The sequence below is a fragment of the Theropithecus gelada genome, chromosome 15, assembly GCF_003255815.1.
Source record: "Theropithecus gelada isolate Dixy chromosome 15, Tgel_1.0, whole genome shotgun sequence".
Lineage (NCBI taxonomy): Eukaryota > Metazoa > Chordata > Mammalia > Primates > Cercopithecidae > Theropithecus > Theropithecus gelada.
The window spans coordinates 66,035,231-66,059,022 of record NC_037683.1 but is presented as its reverse complement, the minus strand read 5'-3'; the positions used below and the strand labels follow the sequence as shown (position 1 = coordinate 66,059,022).

At 40.3% G+C, this 23,792-nt stretch overlaps 1 protein-coding gene across 2 annotated transcripts in view; it reads left to right on the top strand.

The window, feature by feature from the left end:
• The window catches only part of CCDC171 (coiled-coil domain containing 171), a 398,142-nt gene continuing 374,350 nt past the window's right edge, over positions 1-23,792 (top strand). The window contains exons 1-3 of one of the 2 annotated variants that reach the window (XM_025359526.1): positions 1-826; positions 7,164-7,319; positions 18,659-18,794. In XM_025359526.1, coding sequence (XP_025215311.1) covers positions 7,276-7,319; positions 18,659-18,794 — 180 coding nt within the window. In that variant the 5' untranslated portion in view covers positions 1-826; positions 7,164-7,275. The remainder of the gene's footprint in view (positions 827-7,163; positions 7,320-18,658; positions 18,795-23,792) is intronic. The other variant, XM_025359528.1, reaches the window with a different exon arrangement.

Below are 23,792 nucleotides of genomic sequence, written 5' to 3'. Positions count from 1 at the left end.
ACAGCCACAGCAGCGCGTGGGCAGTGCGCACCCTCGCGGGGACGCGGAGCTCCTGGAGCGGGAGCGCGTGCAGTCTTGAGCCCGCCGCTCCCCAGCAACGGCGCATGCGCCCGTTCGTCCCTCAGCGAAGGCGCGCTGCTTGGCGGGCGGGCTCTTCCAATCCGAGCCAGCGTTCTCGGAGTACGTATCCCGGAGCTGCAGGCTGAGGGCTGCGGGAGGCGGGAGGAAGAAGCGGGGCCGGGCTTGAGTTGGGTTGACCTGTGAAAGTCTGGGAAGGTCTGCGAGAGAAGCCGAGTGTTTTCAGCTCCGGAAGTGGCAGTTGTAAACTTCACCTCCCGGGGGCTCGTCCCCTCTTGTACCCCTTTGCTCTTTGTCCCCCTCCTCCCGGGTCCTAGAGTCCGTCGTGTTCCTACAGTTTTTGCTCTTATCCCCGTGGGCTGCCTGAGCCTCCTTCTATCCCTGAGACTTCGAGCGGCTCTTGGGGTCTTGGGTGTGCAGCATGGATCACGCGAGACCCCTGAGGTAACCGCACGGTGTGGGGGCTTCGAGGCGGACGACCTGGGAGGGAGGTGTTGAGAGGGTTGTAGGGGCCCCTGAGTGAGTTTGGGGCGGCCCTGGGACTTTTGGCGTCGCCTTTGGGGCACGCCTCCAGCTCCTTGGGCTGGGTCTCCCCGCCCACCTGGAGGAAGATCTGCGTGGAGCATCCTAGCCGGAGATCGCTGCCGCTGTACCAGAGCGCCGGATAGAGACCAGAGGGGAGGCAGAGGACCGAGACTTGGAGCTTCTTAGGTTTACTGCTGCGGAGCGCTTTCCTTCCCGAGAATCAGTAATCCCCTCGAGGATAGGTACCACGTCTTTCTGCCCCCTCTCCCCTTTTTAAATGCCGGCCACACACTAGACACTCTACAAATGTTTGATAAACGAGAATGAGTTGTGCTAGACTGTCACCTGCAGCTTCTGCCTATCCTCCAAGTCTCAGAGTCTGAGAGACTTAGAATCTGAGTCGGCTGTGCGTTTTCCCGAAGCTGTAAATTTTCTGCAGAAATGGAGCTTTTTGAATTTTTTATTCCATTATGATATTGATCCTAGGAAAATACGTATTTCATGTATACATTTTATGTAAATAAGATAAATACGTCTTTATTAGAAAGAGTTGGTGTCCAGCTCTTTTGAATACATGACATACCGATGTTTTATGGTTTTCATAATATTGGAGAAAAGAACATACGCTTTTGTCACTTGTTTTGTTTAACAGCTAGTGCCTACTCTCAACAAAACAATGGTAGAGCAGAAGATGAACATGGTTTTTCATAAAATGCAGAGGAAACAAAGGCGGTGCAAGCTGCTAAGAGGAAAGATGAAGGGCATAGTCTTAGTTTGTAGCGTTCTGTATTAGTCTTGGCTCAGCCATTTATGAGCTGCGTCCCCGCAGGCAAATCACCTAACCTTCCTAGGTGTTTGGTTCCTTATCTGTCAGATAAGGAGGATGGACTTAGTCTCTAAAGTCTCATTTGATTCTAAAACGTTTTGGTTGTCTCAGTCCCTTGGTCTTGGTCTTGTTTTGATGTTAAGAACCAAACTTTGCCTTTAAAGGTTCATTATGTAACTATACTGAAAAACACTTCCAACACAGGTGTGGTTACTAATGAAGACAGCATTGCATAGTGAAAGAGGATGGACTTAGCCAGATGTGGATTTGAATTCTCATTCTCTGGCTGATTTTTTTTTTTTTTTTTTTGAGATGGAGTCTCGCTCCGTCCTCCAGGCTGGAGTGTAGTGGCGGGATCGGGGCTCACTGCGAGCTCCGCCTCCCAGGTTCACGCCATGCTCCTGCCTCAGCCTCCCGAGTAACTGGGACTACAGGCGCCCGCCACCATGCCCGGCTAATTTTTTGTATTTTTAGTAGAGGCGGGGTTTCACTGTGTTAGCCAGGAGGGTCTTGATCTCCTGACCTCGTGATCCGCCCATCTCGGCCTCCCAAAGTGCTGGGATTACAGGCGTGAGCCACCGCGCCTGGCATCCTGCTGAATATTTTTACACAAATTACTCAACATCTCCAAGCCTCAGTTTTCTTATCTCTGAAATGTGCATAATAATCTTACAGAGGTGAAGGGATTAAATGAAATAAGGAATGCTGATCTCAGTATCTGGCATATAGTAAGTGGCTCAGTAATAGGAGTTTCTATCTTTTCATCCACCCATCCGTCATTTTTCCTCTGATCTGAGCAGACACACTAAAAGATGAGTACATTTGGGATGACCAACTGAAGGACTCAGATGTGAGGTAGAAAAATTTTTTACCAGTAGTGGCTCCGAAATCTCAAGTAGATTCGCCTTTCTGGCTGGCACCTCCTCTCAGGATGTCCGGATCACTGATCCCTTGGCCTCGATTACCCTTTAATCTATTTTAAAAAATGCTTCTCATTGATGAATGATACACATAATATCCCCTCATCTATTTTAGTAGGAATGGTGAGATTAGTTCAATTCCACTATCAAAAAAAGATTATTAATACATTAACATAAAAAGCTAATTTGAACCTTGCCTTTCTTTATCTATCACTGCTACAGGATGGCCTGGTTTTGGTCCAGACCTGTGAAGGTGCTATTTGGATTGAGAATTGACTGAAGGTCTGAGTAATCTTTTGTTGAGAAGACCATGGCTTGTCAGTTTGGATATGGGGAAAAATGATATTTTTAAGAAATCTCTAGCAAAGAGCAGAAATGCTTCCCTGACAAGTGAGGTCTTACATGCTTCCCTAGATGGGATGAAGTGTGTCTTGAGGGCCAATAGCAAGGCACACAGCAGAGCTCTGTAGTCAGCTAACTTGGGTGTAGATCCTGACCCTGTCACTAGAGATGTGAGAGATGTGACTTTGGGCAAGTGATTGAATATCTGTAAGCCCTGGTTTCCTCATGTATAAAGTATGGATATTAGCATTATCTTCCCCTTGGGGTTGGTGTAAAGTGAAATGAAATAATATGTAGAAAGTTTTTAGTACAGTGCCTGGAGAAGGGACTTTTGTGACAGTTGGAATGATGACAGCAGGGAATGACTTTGTGTCATACAGTTTGTTCACAAATAATGATCAATTGAATATTTTCAAATGGAAAGTAATATTTATAGTTAAATATTGAAGAAGAGAAAGGCTGATTTTGATTGCATGTCATAAGGAATTTTTAATTACTCACATAGTTTGGCCAAATTGTGTATTTTAACTTTGTGGAGTTTCACAGGGAAGTTTCAAGTAAAGCCAAAAATAAATACTCTTTAAGGGCACTGCAGTTCTTTAACTTAGCTTCATATTCCATTGACATTTTTATTACTGTACCGTAACTCCCTACTTGACTGTCCTCATCATTCCTTGCCTTTTCACCTGGTGGAAGAAGAGGGAGGAGGTTTTACTGCACCTTCTCTGCCGTGCTCAATTGCATGGGAATCCTATCGTAGTTCAAATTGAGCCACTGACCATATCAACTTTGGTCCTTCATTGATTTAGTCTTCCTAGAACACACAGAGAGGTAAATCCTCGTTCTCTATGTTATGAGGAGCTGATATCAGCAAGGAAGATGAAGTAAATTTAAAAAAAAAGAAGACTTGATAAAAGACACACAGGCAGAGCTGGTGTGGAAACCCATTTTCCTGTCTTACCTGTCTGTATCTCAACTTTTTTTCACCTTAGGTTCAAGATGCTGCCTGCAGTTCTTTGCCATGTGGCCTCTTCCACAGGCAGTTCACAGCATGACACTTTGCTTTTTTTTTTTTTTTTGAGATGGGGTCTCACTCTGTAGCCCAGGCTGGAGTGCAGTGGTGCAATCTTGGCTCATTGCAGTCTCTGCCTCCTGGGTTCAAGCGATTCTCCTACCTCACCCTCCCGAGTAGCTGGGATTACAGGTGCTCGCCACCACGCCTGGCTAATTTTCTTTATTTTTAGTAGAGACGGGGTTTCACCATCTTAGCCAGGCTGGTCTTGAACTCCTGACCTCGTGATCCACCCACCTCGGCCTCCCTAAGTGCTGGGATTACAGGCGTGAGTCACTGTGCCCGGCCTGACACTTTGCTTCTTTAAGGCCAGCGGGAGATTGTCATTCAGTCTGCTAAGATAAAAGTCTTATATAATGTAATCATAGGAATGGCATCCCTTCATCTTTGCTGTATTCTACTGGTTATATATCAATGAGCTAGAAGTAGATGAAACTTGCTCCTGAGCTATGGAAGATGCTATCTCTCTAGAGGACCATTCAGATATGAAGATGTTAGATGCCAAAATAATGCACTGAAGTATGATGATTAACTTTATTGAAACAATTTTATTAAAAGTTTGATAACTTCTTCTTCCCACACTTCTCTGCCCAATATACAAAAACATGATTAGTGCCCTAACTATCTGAAATTATTTTCCTAAGAGATAAATAGAGGTCTGTTTATGCCTGTTGTGCCACCTGTGTGTGTGTGTGTATTTAAACTTTTCAATGAAACAGGAATATTTCATGTACGTGCTTTTGTGCTTTGGACATTACTCTTAAATACAGAAGGGTCCATTCCTTCTAGGTTCTAACTCTTACTTTCATTCCGAAGGAAGTTTCCCTGGGGTCTGACCTTTAGGAGCATGGTGATAAGGTGACAAGATTTTGGGACAGTATTTGAAGAGCTTGATAGAGATTCCTTGGTGCCCCCCACTTAATAGCTGAATGGCTTTGGGCAAGACAGTTGAGCCTCTCTGAATCAGATGAGTTTTCTTAAAAAGGGAGGATAATAACCCTCAGGTAAGGTAACTTACAATTCAGCTTTATGTGTTATCAGTGGCCTTGTAGAAAGAACTTAGACTTCAGTGTCAGAGTTATGAGTTGGAATCTTGGTTCTGTAAGTCTGCGACTTTTTCAAGTTACTACTTGTTTGTTTGTTTGTTTGTTTGTTTGTTTTTGAGACGGAGTTTCACTCTTGTTGCCCAGGCTGGAGTGCAATGGTGCGATCTTGGCTGACTGCAACCTCCGCCTCCCAGTTTCAAGTGATTCTCCCGCCTCAGCCTCCTGAGTAGCTGGAATTACAGGCATGTGCCACCACACCCAGCTGATTTTGTATTTTTAGTAGAGACGGGTTTTCTCCATGTTGGTCAGGCTGGTTTAGAACTCCCAGCCTCAGGTGATCTGCCCGCCTCAGTCTCCCAAAGTGCTGGGATTACAGGCGTGAGCCACCACACCTGGCTCAAGTTACTTTTAATCTCAGTCTTGGTTTTCTTGGTAGAAAAATGGGATAATCCTTACATTGCAGTGTTGTAAGGATCACAATTCTATATATAAAATACCAAGTACAGTGCTTGACGCTGTAGTAGGTGCTCAGTAGATGAATGATGGTGGATTCATTTGTCTACCACTATTTCCCACCTAGTCTTTCAGGTCCCTAGAGAGATGAGATCTCCCCATTCCCACATCATCTTGGCCAAAATTCCAACCTCTGTCCTAGGTCAGACTGTTCAATCAGCCACGTGAATCACTGTTGTAAAGATCTTTTGGGTCTATATGTAGGAGCTGTTAGTCAGTTCTCAGCACTGAGATACAGTCTCCATCTCAGTCTGCTCATTTGTTTTATAGTTCCTTTTTTTTCGTTGATCTCCCTGAGGTCTAGATATCTCCATACACCTACAATTTCATTTATCAATTATTTATTACAGCTTTCCCCTAGACTGAATCACCCCAAGTATCACTCACTCCCTTCCTTTATCAGGGATCATTGTATTTTTTCAGAGAGTTCTGTGTTTAGTAATATAAATGGGTGGTGGCTGGGCACTGAATATGTGCTGAATATATTACTGGATTTTAAATATATGAGATTGATACAGTTATTCCCTTTATATGGTTGAGGAAACAGGCCCAAAGAGTTTTAAGTAACTTGCCCAAAGGCCACATACTTGTAAGATATTTATTAGAGTCTTAATTAAGATCTTTCTGAGTCCAAAGCTTACGGTCTTTCTTAGGATTCCGAACTTCCACTAGGGACACCAGGAGACCCTTTTGGCATATTTGTATTTGTGTGTATTTGGGCTTAATTATTGTTATTTCTCTGTTTAAAATGTTTACCCAGAGACTCCTAACACTGTGGTAAAGTAACTTACTTTGGCTCTGTATAATTTCAAATATCTCCTGTAGAAGAAGGTTCCAAAAGGTAGGCCAGAGTAAGTGACAGATACTCTTCACTTCCCTTCTTCCTCTTTGATTGCTTGGGAGAAGGACTTTGAAAGTTATCATGTGATCTTGGCCGGGTGCAGTGGCTCAAGCCTGTAATCCCAGCACTTTGGGAGGCCGAGACGGGTGGATCACGAGGTCAGGAGATCGAGACCATCCTGGCTAACACGGTGAAACCCCGTCTCTACTAAAAAAATACAAAAAACTAGCCGGGCGTGGTGGCGGGCGCCTGTAGTCCCAGCTACTCGGGAGGCTGAGGCAGGAGAATAGCGTAAACCCGGGAGGCGGAGCTTGCAGTGAGCTGAGATCCGGCCACTGCACTCCAGCCTGGGCTACAGAGCGAGACTCCGTCTCAAAAAAAAAAAAAAAAGAAAGTTATCATGTGATCTTTTGGTTGGGAGTACCTTGGCATCTTTGATGTCTCATTTATGAAAAAGGCTTTGGGGACCCAAAAATGTCCCTGGACTTCATTTTCTTTCAAACTGAATTTTATGCCCTAGAGATAGGCACTGCATATTCTTTTTATGTTTTCAAGAATAAGTTTTTACTATTTAGATAATTTGTTTTTCATTTGAGAAAATAATCTAATAGTTTCATCATTACTTCTTTCTTATAATAAGGAACACCTTTTTAACATTTTGTCATTGTTGTTTTCAATCCTTTTTATTTTAAAATTGTTATTAGACAAAAATATTTTTTAGAAATGGTTTCACTATGTTGCCCAGGCTGGCCTCGAACCCTGGGCTCAGGTAATCCTCTTGCCTCAGCCTCCCAAGTAGCTAGGACTACAGGTGCATACCATGATTCCGGCTTCCAATCCTTTTTGAAAGAAATATAGTAAAACATTATAGCTTTTTGGAATACCAGTATTCGTGTGTGTTATACAATAATTTAAAAAATACAAATAAGCCAAAAAACAAGAAAAATCTCCAATACTATCAGGACTCAAACTGCTATTGTATCATTTACTATTTTAACAGACCTTAGATCATCTAACCTGTAAGCCACAGACATCTTGGACAATTTTAATCACCAAGAAAGAAATATGTCATTAAGAAACAGCGGGATATTTTGAAAGAGTTGGAAAACATCATGAATTTGAATACTTTAAGTAATGGCACTGGTGATACCCAAAGGTAAGCCTCTAGTCTCTCCTTTTAGTTGAAGAACGCTTTTAGTTGCAAGGATCAGGGAGAAGTCAGTGGTTGGTAGAGCTAATTGTAAGAATTCTCATGGGATGGTAAGGGGAGTAGAAATTCTGTGGGACTGAAGGAGCATGAATGAAGCCTCATAAGAATTGGAACTGAATCTAGAGACTTTATGGGGATTTTGTGCTCCTTTATTAATTTGGACCACAAAAGTCCGTGTGTCTGAACTTCCTCCTTTTACTAGAGACTTGCTTGTTCTTTTCCACTACTCTAAATCTTTCCATTGTATTTTTTCTTATTTACAATTCTGTTTTGTTTTCTTTAACCTCTGTGGCTTTAATTCCTCTTTCTTCATTGGCCCAGCTCTAATTCATGGCTACTGTTTAAGCATTCATTTAGTCTTAGCTCCCGTGGCTGTTTCACTTCCTTACTTGGTATCTCTCAGTTCACCCTCCGAGAAGTAACACCTAATTGCTGTTGCTCATCTTTTTTGTACCATTGATTTCTGCCTTTGGGTGTGGCGGCGCCTACCTTTAGTTCATTCACCTTTGGTGGGTGGAGTCTATAATATAAAACTGGACCAAGTAGGGTAGTGCCACTCTCTCCTAAGTGTGCTTTACAAAGAAATAAGTACTGAAATTAAAAGTAAATGTTTAGAAACTTTTATAGTCATGTAACAGAGTAATATTCTCTTTGCTGAATCTAAGAATAAAACATTTGGGGTTGTATTCTGTTTTTAAAATTTCTTTAAAAATAATGCATTAAATATATTTTACAAAATCATCATGGGGTGGGGTGAAGATAGTCCCTCCTCATATTTAGTTTGAGAAGGACTGATCTAGACTGCCTTTTCAGCAAGGACGTGTGGGTGGGACAAGTACCAAGACTAACGTGTAATTTACCCGTAAATTTGCTACACAAATGTTTTCCACTTAGCTTTTGAAGCTACTCACCCCCTATTTTTTTTTTTTTTTTTTTTTTGGAGACAGAGTCTTGCTCTATCGCCCAAGTTGGAGTGCAGTGGCGTGATCTTGGTTCACTGCAACCTCCGCCTCCCAAGTTCAAGTGGTTCTCCTGCCTCAGCCTCTTAAGTAGCTGGGATTACAGGTGCCTGCCACCACGCCTGGCTAATTTTAAATATGTATTTAAAAATTAGAATATTTCACCTTATTTAGTATCCTGCTTTTTCAATTTTGGGGAAACTTCTTGCCACATCAATATATCATAATTTTAAAATTTTTATGAAGTGGGGTCTTGTTATGTTGCTCAGGCTGTCTGAAAACTTCTGGCCTCAGGCAATCCTCCTGCATCAGCCTCCCAAGTAACTGGAACTGTAGGCATGCACCATTGCCCCAGCTTGTCATAATTTTTAATGGCTAAATTACTTTTTATAATTCTAGAATTTGGATACAGTTATTTAAAATCTACTAATCTACTTTGTTCCTGTAGATTTGCCTTTTCTGAACAATTCATATAATTGGAATCACATAATATATGGTCTTTTGTGGCTTCTTTTATAGGGCATATTCCTGAGGTTTGTCAAGTTGTAGCATGTAGCAGCACTTCGTTTCTTTTTGTTGCTGATAGTATTCCATTGTGTGGATATGCCACATTATGCCCATATACCAGTTGACAGACATTTGAGTTGTTTCCACTTTTTGGGTACTATGAATAATGCTGCTGTGCACATTTGCATATGTCTTTGTGTTGACATATGTTTTTGTTTCCCTTGAGTAGATTCTTAGGAGCAGCAATGCTGTATCATATAGTAAATTTATGTTAAAATTTTCAAGAAACTGCCAAATTGTGTTCTCAAGTGGCTGGATCATTTTATATTATCACTAGCAATAGTTGAGGGTTTCAGTTTCTCCATATCCTGACCAATACTGGTTTTTATCTGACTTTTTCAATTTAGCCATTTTGGTGAGTGTGAAGTTGTATGTTATTGAGGTTATAATTTGAATTTTCCTGATGATTAATGATGTTGAACATCTTTGCATGTGCTTTTTGGTCATTCATATATCTTCATTGGTGAAATGTCTCTTCAGATCTTTTGTTTATTTTTAAATTGTGTTATTTATTTTCATGTTATTGAGCTTTAAGAGTTTATGTATATTTGGAATGCAAGTCCTTTATCAGATATCTTATTTGCTGGCCTGGTGCAGTAACTCATGCCTGTAATCCCGGCACTTTGGGAGGCTGAGGTGGGTGGATTGCTTGAGCCCAGGAGTTTGAGACCGGCCTGGCCAACATGGCGAAACCCCATCTCTACAAAAAAGTATGAAAATTAGCTGGGCATGGTGGTGTGCCTGTGTGGTCCCAGCTACTCCAGAGGCTGAGGCATGAGAATCATTTGAACCTGGGAGGTGGAGATTGCAGTGAGCTGAGATCCTGCCACTGTACTTGAGCCAGGGTGACAGAGCGAGACTTTGTCTCAACAACAACAACAAAAAAGATATATGATGTGCAAACATTTTTCTCTTGTTTAGTGGCTTGACTTTTCATTTTCTTAATAACGTCTATGGAAATGCACAAAGTTTTTAACTTTGATGAAGTTCAGTTTATCAATTCTTTTCCTGTAGGAGTTGTGCTTTTGGTTTCGTATATAAGAAATCTCTGACTAACTTAAGGTCATGAAGATTTTTCTTCTATGTTTTCTTCTAGAAGTTTTATAATTTTAGCTCTTATATTTAGTGCTCTATTTTAAGTTACTTTTTGTGTATGGTATGAGGTCAGGGTCTAAATTTGTCTCTTCGCATGTGGATAGACAGTTGTTCCAGCAGCAGCGTTGTTGATAAGACTCACCTTTCCCTATTGAATTGCCTTGGTACTTCTGTTGAAAATTACTTAACCATGTGTAAGTATAGGTTTATTTCTAAGTCTTAACTCTGATATATTGATCTACATGTCTGTTCTTTTTTTTTTTTTTTTTTTTTGAGGCGGAGTCTCACTTTGTGTCAAGGCTGGAGTGCAGTGGCGTGATCTCACTGCAACCTCTGCCCTCCGGGTTCAAGTGGTTCTCCTGCCTCAGTCTCCCGAGTAGCTGGGACTACAGGTGCCTGCCACTGTGCCCAGCTAATTTTTGTATTTTTAGTAGAGATGGGGTTTCACCATCTTGGGCAGGCTGGTCTTGAACTCCTGACCTCATGATCCACCGGCCTTCGCCTTCCACAGTGCTGGAATTACAGGTGTACATGTCTGTTCTTAATCAAAAACCACATTGTCTTGATTACTGTAGCTTTATAGTAAGTTTTGAAATTAGGAAGCAAACGTTTTCCCATTTGTTCTTCTTCAAGATTGTTTTGGCTATTTTGAATTCTTTGTCTTTCCAAATTTTAGGATTAGCTTTTCAGTTTCTGCAAAAATGTCTGTTGGGGTTTTAATAGGGATTATATTGACTATGTAGAGTAATTTGGGGAGAATTTCCATTTTAATAATGTTGAGTTTTCCTTACATGAATGTGAATATGGAATGTCTTTCCATTTGTTTAGCTTTTCAACTTCTTTCAACAACATTTTGTATTTTTCAGTGTAAAAATCTTTCACTTTTTTTTTTTTTGAGACAAGATCTTGCTCTGTTGCCCAGGCTAGAGTGCAGTGGCATGATACTGGCTCACTGTGGCCTCAAACTCCTGAGTTCAAGTGATCCTCCTGCCTCAGCCTCCTGAGTAGCCAGGACTACAGGCATGTGCCACCATGCCTGGCCAATTTTTTTTATTTTTGTCGAGGCAAGATCTTGCTATGTTTCTCAGGCTGGTCTTGAACTCCTGGCCTCAAATGATCCTCCTACCTTGGCTTCCCAAAGTGCTGGGATCAGGCATGAGCCACCATCCCTGGCCTTGCATTTCTTTTGTTAAATTTATTTTATTCTTTTTGATGCTGTTATAAATGGGATTGTTTTCTTGATTGTTCATTGCTAGTATATAGAAGTATAATTGATTTTTGTGTATTGATCTTGTATTCTGTGACCTTGCTGAAATTGATTTTAGTTCTAGTCTGTTTTTTCTTTTCTTTTTTTTTTTTTTGAGACGAAGTCTCGCTCTTTCGCCCAGGCTGGAGTGCAGTGGCCGGATCTCAGCTCACTGCAAACTCCACCTCCCGGGTTTACGCCATTCTCTTGCCTCAGCCTCCCGCGTAGCTGGGACTACAGGCGCCCGCCACCTCGCCTGGCTAGTTTTTTGTATTTTTAGTAGAGACAGGGTTTCACGGTGTTAGCCAGGATGGTCTCGATCTCCTGACCTCGTGATCCGCCCGTCTCGGCCTCCTAAAGTGCTGGGATTACAGGCTTGAGCCACCGCGCCCGGCCTTAGTCTGTTTTTTCTTAGTGGATTTCTAGGATTTTCTTTCAGAATCATGTCCTTTGTAATTGAAGACAGTTTTACTTCTTCTTTTCCAGTATGCATGCCTTTTATTTCTTTTGTGTTGCATGATTGCACCATCTACATCTCTAGTACATCTTGACTAGAAGTTTTAATAGCAGATTTCTTTTTCTTGTTTCAGATCTTACAGGAAGCGTTTAGTCTTTCACTGTTAAGTATGATGCCAGCTGTAGGCTATTTGTAGATGTCCTTTTTCAAGTGTGGAAATTTTCTTGTAGTTTGTTAATAGTTTTTTTCATGAATAGGTGTCGGATTTTGTCAAATGCTTTTTCTGCATCCATTGAGATGATCATGTAGTTTTTGTCTTCTATTTAATTAATTAATTAATTAACTAATTTTAGAGACAGGGTCTTGCTCTGTCACCCAGACTTGATTACAGTGGTCTGGTCATACCTCACTGCAACCTCAAACTCCTGGGCCTAAGTGGTTGGCCTCAGCCTTCTGAGTAGCTGGAACTATAGGCACTTAGCCTTGAACTCCTGGCCTCAAGCTATCCTCCTGCCTTGACCTCCCAAAGTGCTGGGATTACAGACATGAGCCATCATACCTAGCCTCTTTATTTTGTTAAAATTGTGTATTAGATCAATTAATCTTCAGATGTTATACCAATTTTATATTTTTGAGATACATCCTGCTTAGTCATGTTGTATAATCTTTTTAAGTTGTTGCTGGATTTGGTTTGCCTGATTTTTTTTTTTTTTTTGAGATGAAGTCTTACTCTGTCACCCAGGCCAGTGTACAGTGGTGATCATAGCTCACTGCAGCCTTGACCTCCTGTGCTCAAGTGATCCCCCCACCTCAGCCTCCCAAGTAGCTGAGATTACAGGCAGATGCCATCATGCCCAGCTACTTGGTTTGCTAATGTTTTGTTGAGGATTTTTCCATCTGTATTCATGAGGGATATTAATCTGTTTTCCCCTCTTGTGATAACTTAGTCTGGTTTTGGTATTCGAGTAATGCCAGGTTCATAGAATGGGTTGGGAAGTGTTTTCTCCTGTTATGTAAAGATTGGTATTATTTTTTCTTTACATGTTTGGTAGACTTTGCCAGTGAAGCTATCTGTACTTGGGCTTTCTCTGTGGTTAGATAATACAATATCCTTATCTGTTAAAGATCTTTCCAGATTTTTTATTTCCTTTGAGTTAGTTTCAGTAATTTGTGTTTTTCTAGGAATTCATCCATTTGATCTGAATTGTTTAATTTGTTGGTATACTGTTGTACAGAGTATTCCCTTATAATCCTTCTAGATGGTAATGATGTTTCCTGCTTCATTATTTTCATAATATGAGTTTTTTCTTTTTTTTCTTTGTTAATCTATCCAAAGGTTTATTAACTTTATTGCTCTTTTCAAAGAACCAAATTTTGGTTTCATTGATTATCTCAGTTTTATTTTAGTCTTATTTTAAAAATTAAAGTTATGTATGCACATTATTTAAATAATCCATTGTGCTATAAAGTTTATTTAGTGTCATTACAGAAAACGGCAGTACTAATTTCTTTGAGGCAAATCCACTTTCTTGATTCCTAAAAACAATCATTTTTTCAACTTTCTGAGGTGGTATTTTTCATCTCTTAAAAATTTTTTTTCATGTTGTTAATTGATTTTTTTAGTTTTAAGTGTTATCTACTGACGTCCTGGTACAGAGGATCATAATTTAGTTCTCATTCCTGCCTGCTTCCCTTTCTGTTCTCTTCATTTAGTGATATTATAATCCTAGATTAGTTATTCAATGTTTACATTATTGTAGTTATGAAAACTTTAAGTTGAGGCCATGTAGTAGTATTCAGTGACATTTTTTACTTTCTTTTACAATTTATTTTGCTTGGATTAATAATTACCTGCTTTCTTATTTGGTTTGTTTACTTAGTTTCTATGAACTTACCAGGAATTCAACTTCATGCTCCAAACAAATTACATAAATCTCTCTCAATATGTTTTTTGTCTTCTTCTTCTTCTTGTTCTTCTTCTCCTCTCCTTTTCCTTCTCCTTCTCCTTCTTCTTCTTCCTTTTTTAAAGACAGCATTTTGTTCTGTCACCCAGGCTGTAATGCAGTGGCATAATCATGGCTCACTGCAATCTTAACCTCCTGGGCTCAAGTGATCCTCCTGCTTTAGCCTCCCAAAGTGCTGGGATTACAGGTGTGAGCCACTGCACCTGGCATGTTTTCATCTTCTTAAATAAATCACTCCTGGAGGCTTTGACCAGTCCTGCTAGAACAGATTTCCCTTTAAGTGCTTTGCTGCACATGTGTCATCTTAGTATTTCCTCCCATCACTATCCTGGAAATCCCTCTGCTGTTTTCTTGTGTTGAGTACCCAACTTCTAGAATCTCATGTCTTTCTCTTTCTCATTTTGGTGGAGTAAATGTTCCATTAGCCTCCTGAGAAAGTTCATGGGAGATAAATATTTTGAGGCCTGGCAGATCTGAAATTGTCTTTCTTATAGTCTTGTCTTTGGATGGTGATTTGTTGGGTATAAAATTCTAAGTTAGAAATGATTTTTCCCTTGGAATTTTGTCAGGCATTGCATCATTATTTCCTAATTTCCAGTGTTTTTGTTGAGAAATGATGTCAGACTTTTTTTAAAAACTTTTATTTTAGGTTCAGGGGTACATGTGCAGGTTTGTTGTATAGGCAAACTCGTGCTATGGGGATCTGTTCTACAGATTATTCCATCCATCACCCAGGTACTAAGCCTAGTACCCAATAGTTATTTTTCTGCTCCTCTTCCTTTTTTTTTTCCTCTGCTCCTCTTCCTTCCACACCCTTTACTCTTAAGTAGTCCATTATTTTTTTCTTTGTGTCCATGAGTTATCATTTAGTTCCCATTTATAAGTGAGAACACGTGGTATTTGGTTTTCCTTTCCTGGGTTAGTTTGCTAAGGATAATGGCTTCTAGCTCCATTCATGTTCCCACAAAAGACATGATTTCATTAATTTTTATGACTGCATAGTATCCTATGGTGTATATGTACCACATTTTCTTTATCTAGTCTGTCACTGATGGGCAGTTAGGTTGATTCTATGCCTTTGCTATTGTGGATAGTGCTGCAGTGGACATTTGTATGCATGTGTCTTTATGGTAGAATGATTTATTTTCCTCTGGGTGTATACCTAGTAATGGGGTTGCTGGGTTGAATAGTAGTTCTGTTTTAAGCTCTCTGAGGAATCACCATGTTGCTTTCCAGAATGGTTGAACTAATTTACATTCTCTATCATTAGTATATAAGTGTTCCCTTTTTTCCTGCAACCTTGCCCCCATCTATTATTATTATTATTATTATTTTTTTTTTTGAGACGGAGTCTCGCTCTGTCACCCAGGCTGGAGTGCTGTGGCCGGATCTCAGCTCACTGCAAGCTCCGCCTCCCGGGTTCCCGCCATTCTCCTGCCTCAGCCCCCCGAGTAGCCGGGACTACAGGCGCCCGCCACCTCGCCCGGCTAGTTTTTTTTTGTATTTTTTAGTAGAGACGGGGTTTCACCGTGTTAGCCAGGATGGTCTCGATCTCCTGACCTCGTGATCCGCCCGTCTCGGCCTCCCAAAGTGCTGGGATTACAGGCTTGAGCCACCGCGCCCGGCCCCCATCTATTATTTTTTGACTTTTTTTTTTTTTTTTTTTTTGAGATGGAGTCTCGCTCTTTCGCCCAGGCTGGAGTGTAGTGGTGTGATCTCAGCTCACTGCAACCTCCTCCTCCCAGGTTCAAGCAGTTCTCCTTGCCTCAGCCTCCCGAGTAGCTGGGATTACAGGCGCCCGCCACAACGTCCAGCTAATTTTTGTGTTTTTTAGTAGAGACGGGGTTTTGCCATATTAGCCAGGCTGGTCTTAAACTCCTGACCTCAGGTGATCTATTCGCCTCGGCCTCCCGAAGTGCTGGGATTACAGGCATGAGCCACTGCGCCTGGCCTTATTTTTTGACTTTTTAATAATAGCCATTCTGACTAGTGTGGGATGGTATCTCATTGTGGTTTTGATTCGCATTTCTCTAATGATCACTGATACTGAACTTTGTTTCATATGCTTGTTGGCTGCATGTATGTCTTCTCTTGAAAAGTACCTTTTTATGTCCTTTGCCTACTTTTGAATTTTTTTTTCTCATAAATTTAAGTTGCTTATAGATGCTGGATATTAGACCTTTGTCAGGTGTATAATTTGCGAATATTTGTTTCCCATTCTCTAGGACGTCTGTTTACACCGTTGATAGTTTTTTGGCCGTGAAGAAGGTCTTAAGTTTAATTAGATCCCATTTGTCAGTTTTTGCTTTTGTTGTGATTGCTTGAGGCATCTTTGTCATGACATCTTTGCGTGTTCCTATGTCCAGGGTGGTATTGCCTAGGTTGTCTTTCAGGGATTTTTTATTTTTTAATTTTTTTTTTTGAGACGGAGTCTTGCTCTGTCTCCCAGGCTGGAGTGCATTGGTGCTCTCTCAGCTCACTGCAAGCTCTGCCTCACAGGTTCATGCCATTCTCCTGCCTCAGCCTCCCAAGTGGCTGGGACTACAGGCGCCCACCACCACGCTCAGCTAATTTTTGTATTTTTAGTAGGGATGGGGTTTCACTGCGTTAGCCAGGATGGTCTCCAATCTCCTGACCTCATGATCCGCCCGTCTTGGCCCCCGAAAGTGCTGGAATTACAGGCGTGAGCCACCGTGCCCTGGCTGTCTTTCAGGGATTTTTATAGTCAAACATATTTCTTAGTCTTTTGTGTAAAACCTATTTATTTCTCTCTGGACTTTGGAGGAACTGCTTTTTTGTTCCCTGTTTTCTGAAATTTCCATGCATTTAACCTGAGCTCTTTTAGTAGGCCCTTTCAGTTTGAAACTTATATCCTTCGGAATCTGCCTATTTTCGTGGATTTGTTTCTATAATAGTTTCCTCCCCTTCAGAGAGACATTATAGTGCAGTGGTTAAGAGGATATATCATGGAGCCAGGCTTTCAGGGTTGAATTTCAGCTCTGCCCCTCACTAACCCTGTGAACTTGGGTCATAGGGGTCATAATAGTACCAATCTCATGAGATTATTGTGAAGAATAAATAGGTTTATATATGTAAAATGCTTAGAACAATGTTTACAAAATAATAAGACTATTTAATGTTATAAATTTATATTTTCTCATTCTGCACCTTTATTTAGATTTTGAACTTCTTGGATAGTCTTCTAATTTAAAAAATTTTCAATTTTTTCATCTCCATCTTTTTGCTTTATTTTCTGGGAGATTTTTCTTTTATTTTTATTTAGCTTTTCATTTTCTTAGTTTGTGTTTTTGATTTCTTTTCTTTTTCTTTTCTTTTCTTTTCTTTTTTTTTTTTTTGTTTTTTTTGAGATGGAGTTACGCTCTTGTTGCCCAGGCTGGAGTGCAATGGTGTGATCTCTGCTCACTGCAACTTCTGCTTCCTAGGTTCAGGGATTCTCCTGCCTTAGCCTCCCAAGTAGCTGGGATTACAAGCATGAGCCACCACACCCAGCTAATTTTTGTATTTTTAGGAGAGACAGGGTTTCACTATGTTGGCCAGGCTGATCTTGAACTCCTGGCCTCAAGTGATCTGCCCACCACAGCCTCCCAAGGTGCTTGGAGGCCGGGCCTGAGCCACTGCACCCGGCCGTGTTTTTGATTTTTAAGAGCTTTTTTTCCTCTGAATATTTCATTTCTTATTGTAGTCATGGATGTGATATATGGATGTTATACTCTCTCCTGTTTTTTTTAGGAGACAATGTTAACTTTTTTTTTTTTTTTTTTTTTTCCTCTTCTAAGTTGTCATCTTTCTGCATAGTCTTTCAAGGCATGCTTCTTTCCATGCACCATATTTTTGGTCTCTGTTTATCATGTTAGGTGCTTCCTAAACTCTTGGTGATTGTTGGCTGTCTGCTTATGTTGAAAAGTAGGGGCTTCGCCTAAAAAGATGACTGGAAGCTCAGTGTGTGAGGCTTTGTGTTTGTGGTGTGCTCTGTAGGGTTATGTGGTTAAGCTGTTTTGCTAGAGAATGACTGGCATCAGTGTCTTTAGGTATTTTTCACCTGGTTGCTTAGGTTCTGTAGGGAAGACACTTCCAATCACTGCTTGACTGCCATCGTTCTGGCAAGACAAGTAGTATTAAAACTCTAGAGCGCTCTTTCATTATGTAACTTTTAACTCAAGCTTATTGTATATAGTATGAAAAACTTACGTCATTTGTATCTAATGTCTTCTGATCCAGAGACCTTCTGTTTTATCCTCTCCAGGGAATAAACCCCTAGTGTTTTTCTGCCAGACTGGGAAAGAGATAGGTACCCAGTTGTGTGGTGTAGGGGATAGGGGATCTGAGGATGTAATTATTTTGTTGGCAGACTTTCAACTAATTCTCCTGTTTTCTGCTCTACTTTTACCCCGATTTTCAAAGGTGTTGTCAATTACTGAGCTTTTGGGGGTTATCAATTACCACTTGTCCACATGCATTTCAGCTTCCAGTATTTTATTGCTATTATCTCATCTTTTGTGTTCTTTCTCTTGTGAGTTTGTACCTCTGAATTGTGTTTGCAGTTATTTTAATATTCCATTTTTATTTTTGGGAGAGAGTAGTGTGCTTTAGTCTGACATTTTTCTTTTTGTATTATGTATTACATTTGCAGTAAACAAAATGTATTATTTACAAAGAAAAAAAGTGGGTGAACCCAGTCTCTTTCAAAATGATCCAGCCTGTGGTATGATCAGACAGTTTAAGTAGCAATCTTGAATAATGTGGTAATTTCCCATTAGACAGTGGTTTGTTGCTAGATGTCTATCTATCTATCTATACTTTGTATTTCTACATAGCTTTCGCAATGGACGTCTTTATTACTAGATTGTGAACTCTAAGTCAAGAACTATGTCATGTTCTCTTTGTTTTTTGAAAAATAAGTTATCAGAAATATCAGAAATGCTCTGAAATGTGCTTTATGAGAAGCATATATATTTTACTATAATCTCATTTTGTAGGTTGAAGAATGCCTCATCAGATGTAAAACAAATACTTAAAACTGAAACAGAGTTGGATATTACTACTGATCTCAGGAAGAAACTCCATCGGGCTAAAAAAGAAAAATTAGAAATAACAACCAAACACAATGCAGAGGTACGATTTATTTTCCTCTGAAATAATGTTAAAAGTTGAGTTTGATTTTTTAGATTTATTTCATATGAAAAACTCCATGTTTACCCTTTATCACTATACCATTCTTGTGTTTAAAAAGGAAATTGTAATAAATAAAACATGATTTTAAAATGTAGTGTAATTGCATAAGTGTTAAAGTAGAACTTTAATGAATTATGTTTATTTCTATGTTATCTTAGATTTATTTTAATTAATGGGTTCAATTGATTAAAAATATTAATTTATGAACATGTTTGATGATTAAAGGATTTGTAAATCAGACATTTTTGAAATCATAATGTAGGCTCCTTTAAGGTCTCAATTATGGAACAATCTCAAGTAAATTTGAGTATGGAATTTTAAATCATAGTTTAATTCATAAATTGTCTTTATGTTATAAGTCATTATTTCTTTTATTAGTATGTATGTGTATATATGTATATTTCATATGTGTATGTATATATTCCAAGATAGTTTTTCTTCCCTTCTAAGATAACTCATGAGTCATATCTTTATGCCTCTTCTCTCTGTTGTGTTCTTTCTCCTTTTTTCTCTGCTAAATCTTATTTATTCTTAAAACTCACTTTGGGCCACCTGGTGTAGTGGGAAGAATATCAAATTACACAGAGCTCAATTCGTTCCTGGCCTTTCCATTTAAGATGCGTCATCTTGGGCTACTTGTTTATCCTGTACACCATTGGTTTCTTATTGTGAACTGCTGGTCCCAAAGGATTGTTGTGATAATTAAGTGAAATAAAATTTGGAAAGTACTCGAGTACTGTAATAGTAGCTGTAATTTATTGACAGTTAAGTGTAAGCAGTATGTTTTTCTTCCCTTTTTGCTAAGTTATGCAGTTCTCATGTTGGGAAACCTTGTCATGTCTCTCTAAGTTAAACCAGCTACTACTTTGTTCTTCCATAACATGTTGCTGTTACAGATATTTTAGAACTAAAACATTTATATCATGCTTATCTGCTCTTCTTTAGTTTGTAAACCCCCTGAGAGCTGAAAACAGTGATCCCACTTTGTCTCCATATCGCTCATGTTTACTGGCACATAGTAGGCCATCAGTCAGTGGTTGTGTACTGAATAAATGTATAAAAAGGGCCAGGTGCGGTGGCTCATGCTTATAATCCCAGCACTTTGGGAGGCCAAGGTGGGTGGATCACTTGAAGTCAGGAGTTCAAGATCAGCCTGGCCAACATGGTAAAACCCCATTTCTACTAAAAATACAAAAATTAGCTGGGCGTGGTGGCGCCACCTGTAATCTCAGCTACTTGGGAGGCTGAGGCAGGAGAATCACTTGAACCCTGGAGCTGGAGGTTTCTGTGAGCTGAGATTGTGCCACTGTACTCTAGCCTGGGCAACAGAGGAGAGTATGAAAAGATGATTTTTTTCAGTGTATCTAAGGAGCGGTGGTATTGCTGATTGAAAAAACGAGATGAATACATAATCATTTCTCTTTGTATTTTTTAGTAGCAATTAAGGTAATATTATTATTATAATTTTTCTTTTTTTTGAGACGAAGTCTCACTCTGTCACCCAGGCTGGAGTGCACTGGAGCGATCTCGGCTCACTGCAACCTCTGCCTCCAGGTTCAAGTGATTGGAGAATCACTTGTCTCAGCCTCCCCATTAGCTGGGATTACAGGCACGTGCTACCACGCCCAGCTAATTTTTGTATTTTTAATAGAGATGGGGTTTTACCATGTTGGCCAGGCTGGTCTTGAACTTGTAACCTCAGGTGATCTGCTCACCTTGGCCTCCCAAAGTGCTGGGATTACAGGCGTAAGCCACTGTGCCCGGCCCAACTGAGGTAATTAAAAAAAAAAATTTTAATAGTTGAAGTAATTGCTTCTATTCACATTGTAATAATCCATATAAAGTGATATGTGTTAAATGTATGCTAATTATTCATAAACACTAAAACTTATTTTTTAAAACCAAATGTACATGTTACTTGAGAGTATTAGTGTGATGATAATCATTCCTCTATTAAATAAATTCTCTCACAGCCAGGTGTGGTGGCTCATGCCTGTAATCCCAGCACTTTGGGAGGCCAAGGCAAGAGGATTGTTTGCCCCAGGAGTTTGAAACCAGCCTGGGCAACAGAGTGAGACCCTGTATCTACAAAAAATAAAATAAAAATAAATATATTCTTTCATAATATGTTTATGGTTGTCATTAGATTTCTCAGCAGAACACACTGTTCTCTTTTATTTGATCAAAATGTTTTGATGTATATGTTCACATTAAAGAGGTAGGAAATTATCTTAGGGAAGGAAGACAGTTTTCTTAAAACAGGAAATTATAATTGGTTCAACTCCAGATTTATATTAGTACTTCTTATTATTTTCAATTATTTCTTTTCTTTTCTTTTTCTTTTTTTTTTAAGACAGAGTCTCACTCAGTCTGTTGTCCAGGCTGGAGTACAATGGTGCTATCTTGGCTCACTGCAACCTCTGCCTCCCAGATTCAAGCTATTCTTCTGCCTCAGCCTCCCAAGTAGCTGGGATTACAGGTGCCTGCCACTGCGCCTGGCTAATTTTTGTATTTTTAGTAAAGACGGGGTTTTACTATCTTGAGCAGGCTGGTCTCAAACTCCCGACCTTGTGAACCACCTGTCTTGACCTCCCAAAGTACTGGGATTATAGGTGTGAGCCACCGTGCCCAGACAAATTTTTGTATTTTTAGTGGAGATGGGGTTTTACCGTGTTGGCCAGGCTGGTCTCAAACTCCTGACCTCAAGTGATCCACCTGCCTTGACCTCCCAAAGTGCTGGGATTACAGGTATGAGCCAGTGAGCCACTGTGCCTGGCCTTCAATTATTTCTGTAGATGATCATACTTGTATTATGTAGTTAAATTTTTTAGCTATACAATCTTCAAGTATACCCATCAGGAAGCAAGGCAGAGACGAATGCAGTGATCTAAAAACTCAGGCCATATATGCCTTATCATGTATTCCTAATGTGAACACAAATCATGCATGGTGATTGGCACAAAATATATTTAAAGACTCCTCTAGGAGTTTTATTGTTGGGGGATTTTAGGCAAGTTACTTCATTTTTCTGAACTACAGTTTTCTTTGATAGGTATTTGAATATTAGATTACTGTTGAAAGGATTTATTAGTAGACAGAGGGTATGGGGAGAAGAATTGCTTATAGACTCGTAGGATCCAGATGAGACGAAGTTGCATTGATGTAAATGATTAGGATAAGAAAATACTATAAAGTTTTCATTGTTGCAGTGGTTTTTAGAATCATTTGAGCATAACAATAAAGTTGTGGAAGATAGGACAAGAAGACTGTGAGGCTATTCAGATATCTCATTGGCCCAGATAGTGATGACAGTGCAAGAAAATCCAGATAAATGAGAAAGGGAGAGGGTAAAGAGTGACATAACTTCTTTGTGTGTGTATGTGTGTGTGTGTGTGTGTGTCTGTGTGTTTTTTTTTGAAACAGGTTCTCGCTCTGTCACCCAGGTTGGAGTGCAGTGGTGTCATCTTGGCTCACTGCAGCATCAACCTTCTGGACTCAAGTCATCTCCTACCTCAACCTCCTGAGGAGCTGGGACTACAGGCACGCACGTGCCACCATGCTTGACTAGTTTTTTGTATTTTATAGAGGCGTGGTTTTGCCATGTTGTCCAGGCTGGTCTTGAACTTCTGGGCTCAAGTTATCCACCTGCCTTGGCTTCCCCAAGTGCTGGGACAACAGGTGTGAGCCACTGTACCCGGCTGACATAACTTCTTTTAGCCAAAAAATACTGGAAACTTAGGACTAATCGGTAGGCTTTATGGCCTGAAGATACTGTCTGACCCAGCCAGTACTCTTAAGAGCAGGGATTCTTAAGCTGGAGTCCTCAAAAAGAGAAATCAGGGAATCTGTGAACTTAGATGGGGAAAGCTTATAATTTTATTTTTATTAACCTCTAACTGATATTAAGCATTTCCTTCCGTTCTGAAGGGCTTGACCCAGCCAGTCCTCTTTTTAGCAAGTCATAGTAGTGTTAGCAATACTTTTGAGTATCATCAACAGAAATCACAGATGCATACCAAATTTTAGAAATTACAGCTACAGGATGGGTGCCATGGCTCACGCCTGTAATCCCAGCGCTTGAGGAGGCTGAGGTGGGCGAATCACTTGAAGTCAGGAGTTCGAGACCAGCCTGGTCAACATGGCGAAATCCTGTCTCTACTAAAACTACAAAAATTAGCTGGGCGTGGTGGTGCACGCCTATACTCCCAGCTACTTGGGTGGCTGGGGTGGGAGAATCAGTTGAACCTGGGAGGCCAAGGTTGCAGTGAGCCGAGATCATGCCACTGCACTCCAGCTTGGATGACAGAGCAAGACTCTGTCTTAAAAAAAAAAAAAAATTGTAGCTGCATATCGTGTATCATATTTCAGTTATTGTGTGTGTGTGTGTGTGTATGTGTATGTATACATGTATGTATATTTGTTGTTTTAAATCTTTTCTTTTAGGGACAGGGTCTTGCTTTGTTGCCCAGGGTTGCATGCAGTGATGTGATCATAGCTCCCTACAGCCTGGAACTCCTGGGCTCAAGTGATTTTATGCTACAGCCTCCCAAGTAACTAGGACTATAGGTGTGTGCCATCATGGCTGGCTAATTTATTATTATTATTATTATTATTTGTAGACACGGGGTCTTGCTCTGTTGCTCAGGTTGGTCTCAAACTCCTATCCTCAAGCAACCCTCTCTTATCAGCCTCTCAAAGTGCTGGGATTGCAGGAGCGATCTACCGCACCTGGCCAGCATTTTAATTTTAAGTAATGTACTTTGTGCCCTCGAAGACGATGTAGTCAAGGAAAGGGGAGGCTTTGGTTTGCACAAAACCACTCCCATGTTCTTAAGTCTGTATTATGCCAGGAAAGTACTGATATTTTGACCTTATGAAGTGATTGTAGGCCGATGTCGAATTCAATTTTCAGTCAACCATCCAAGCAGAACTGTTAGA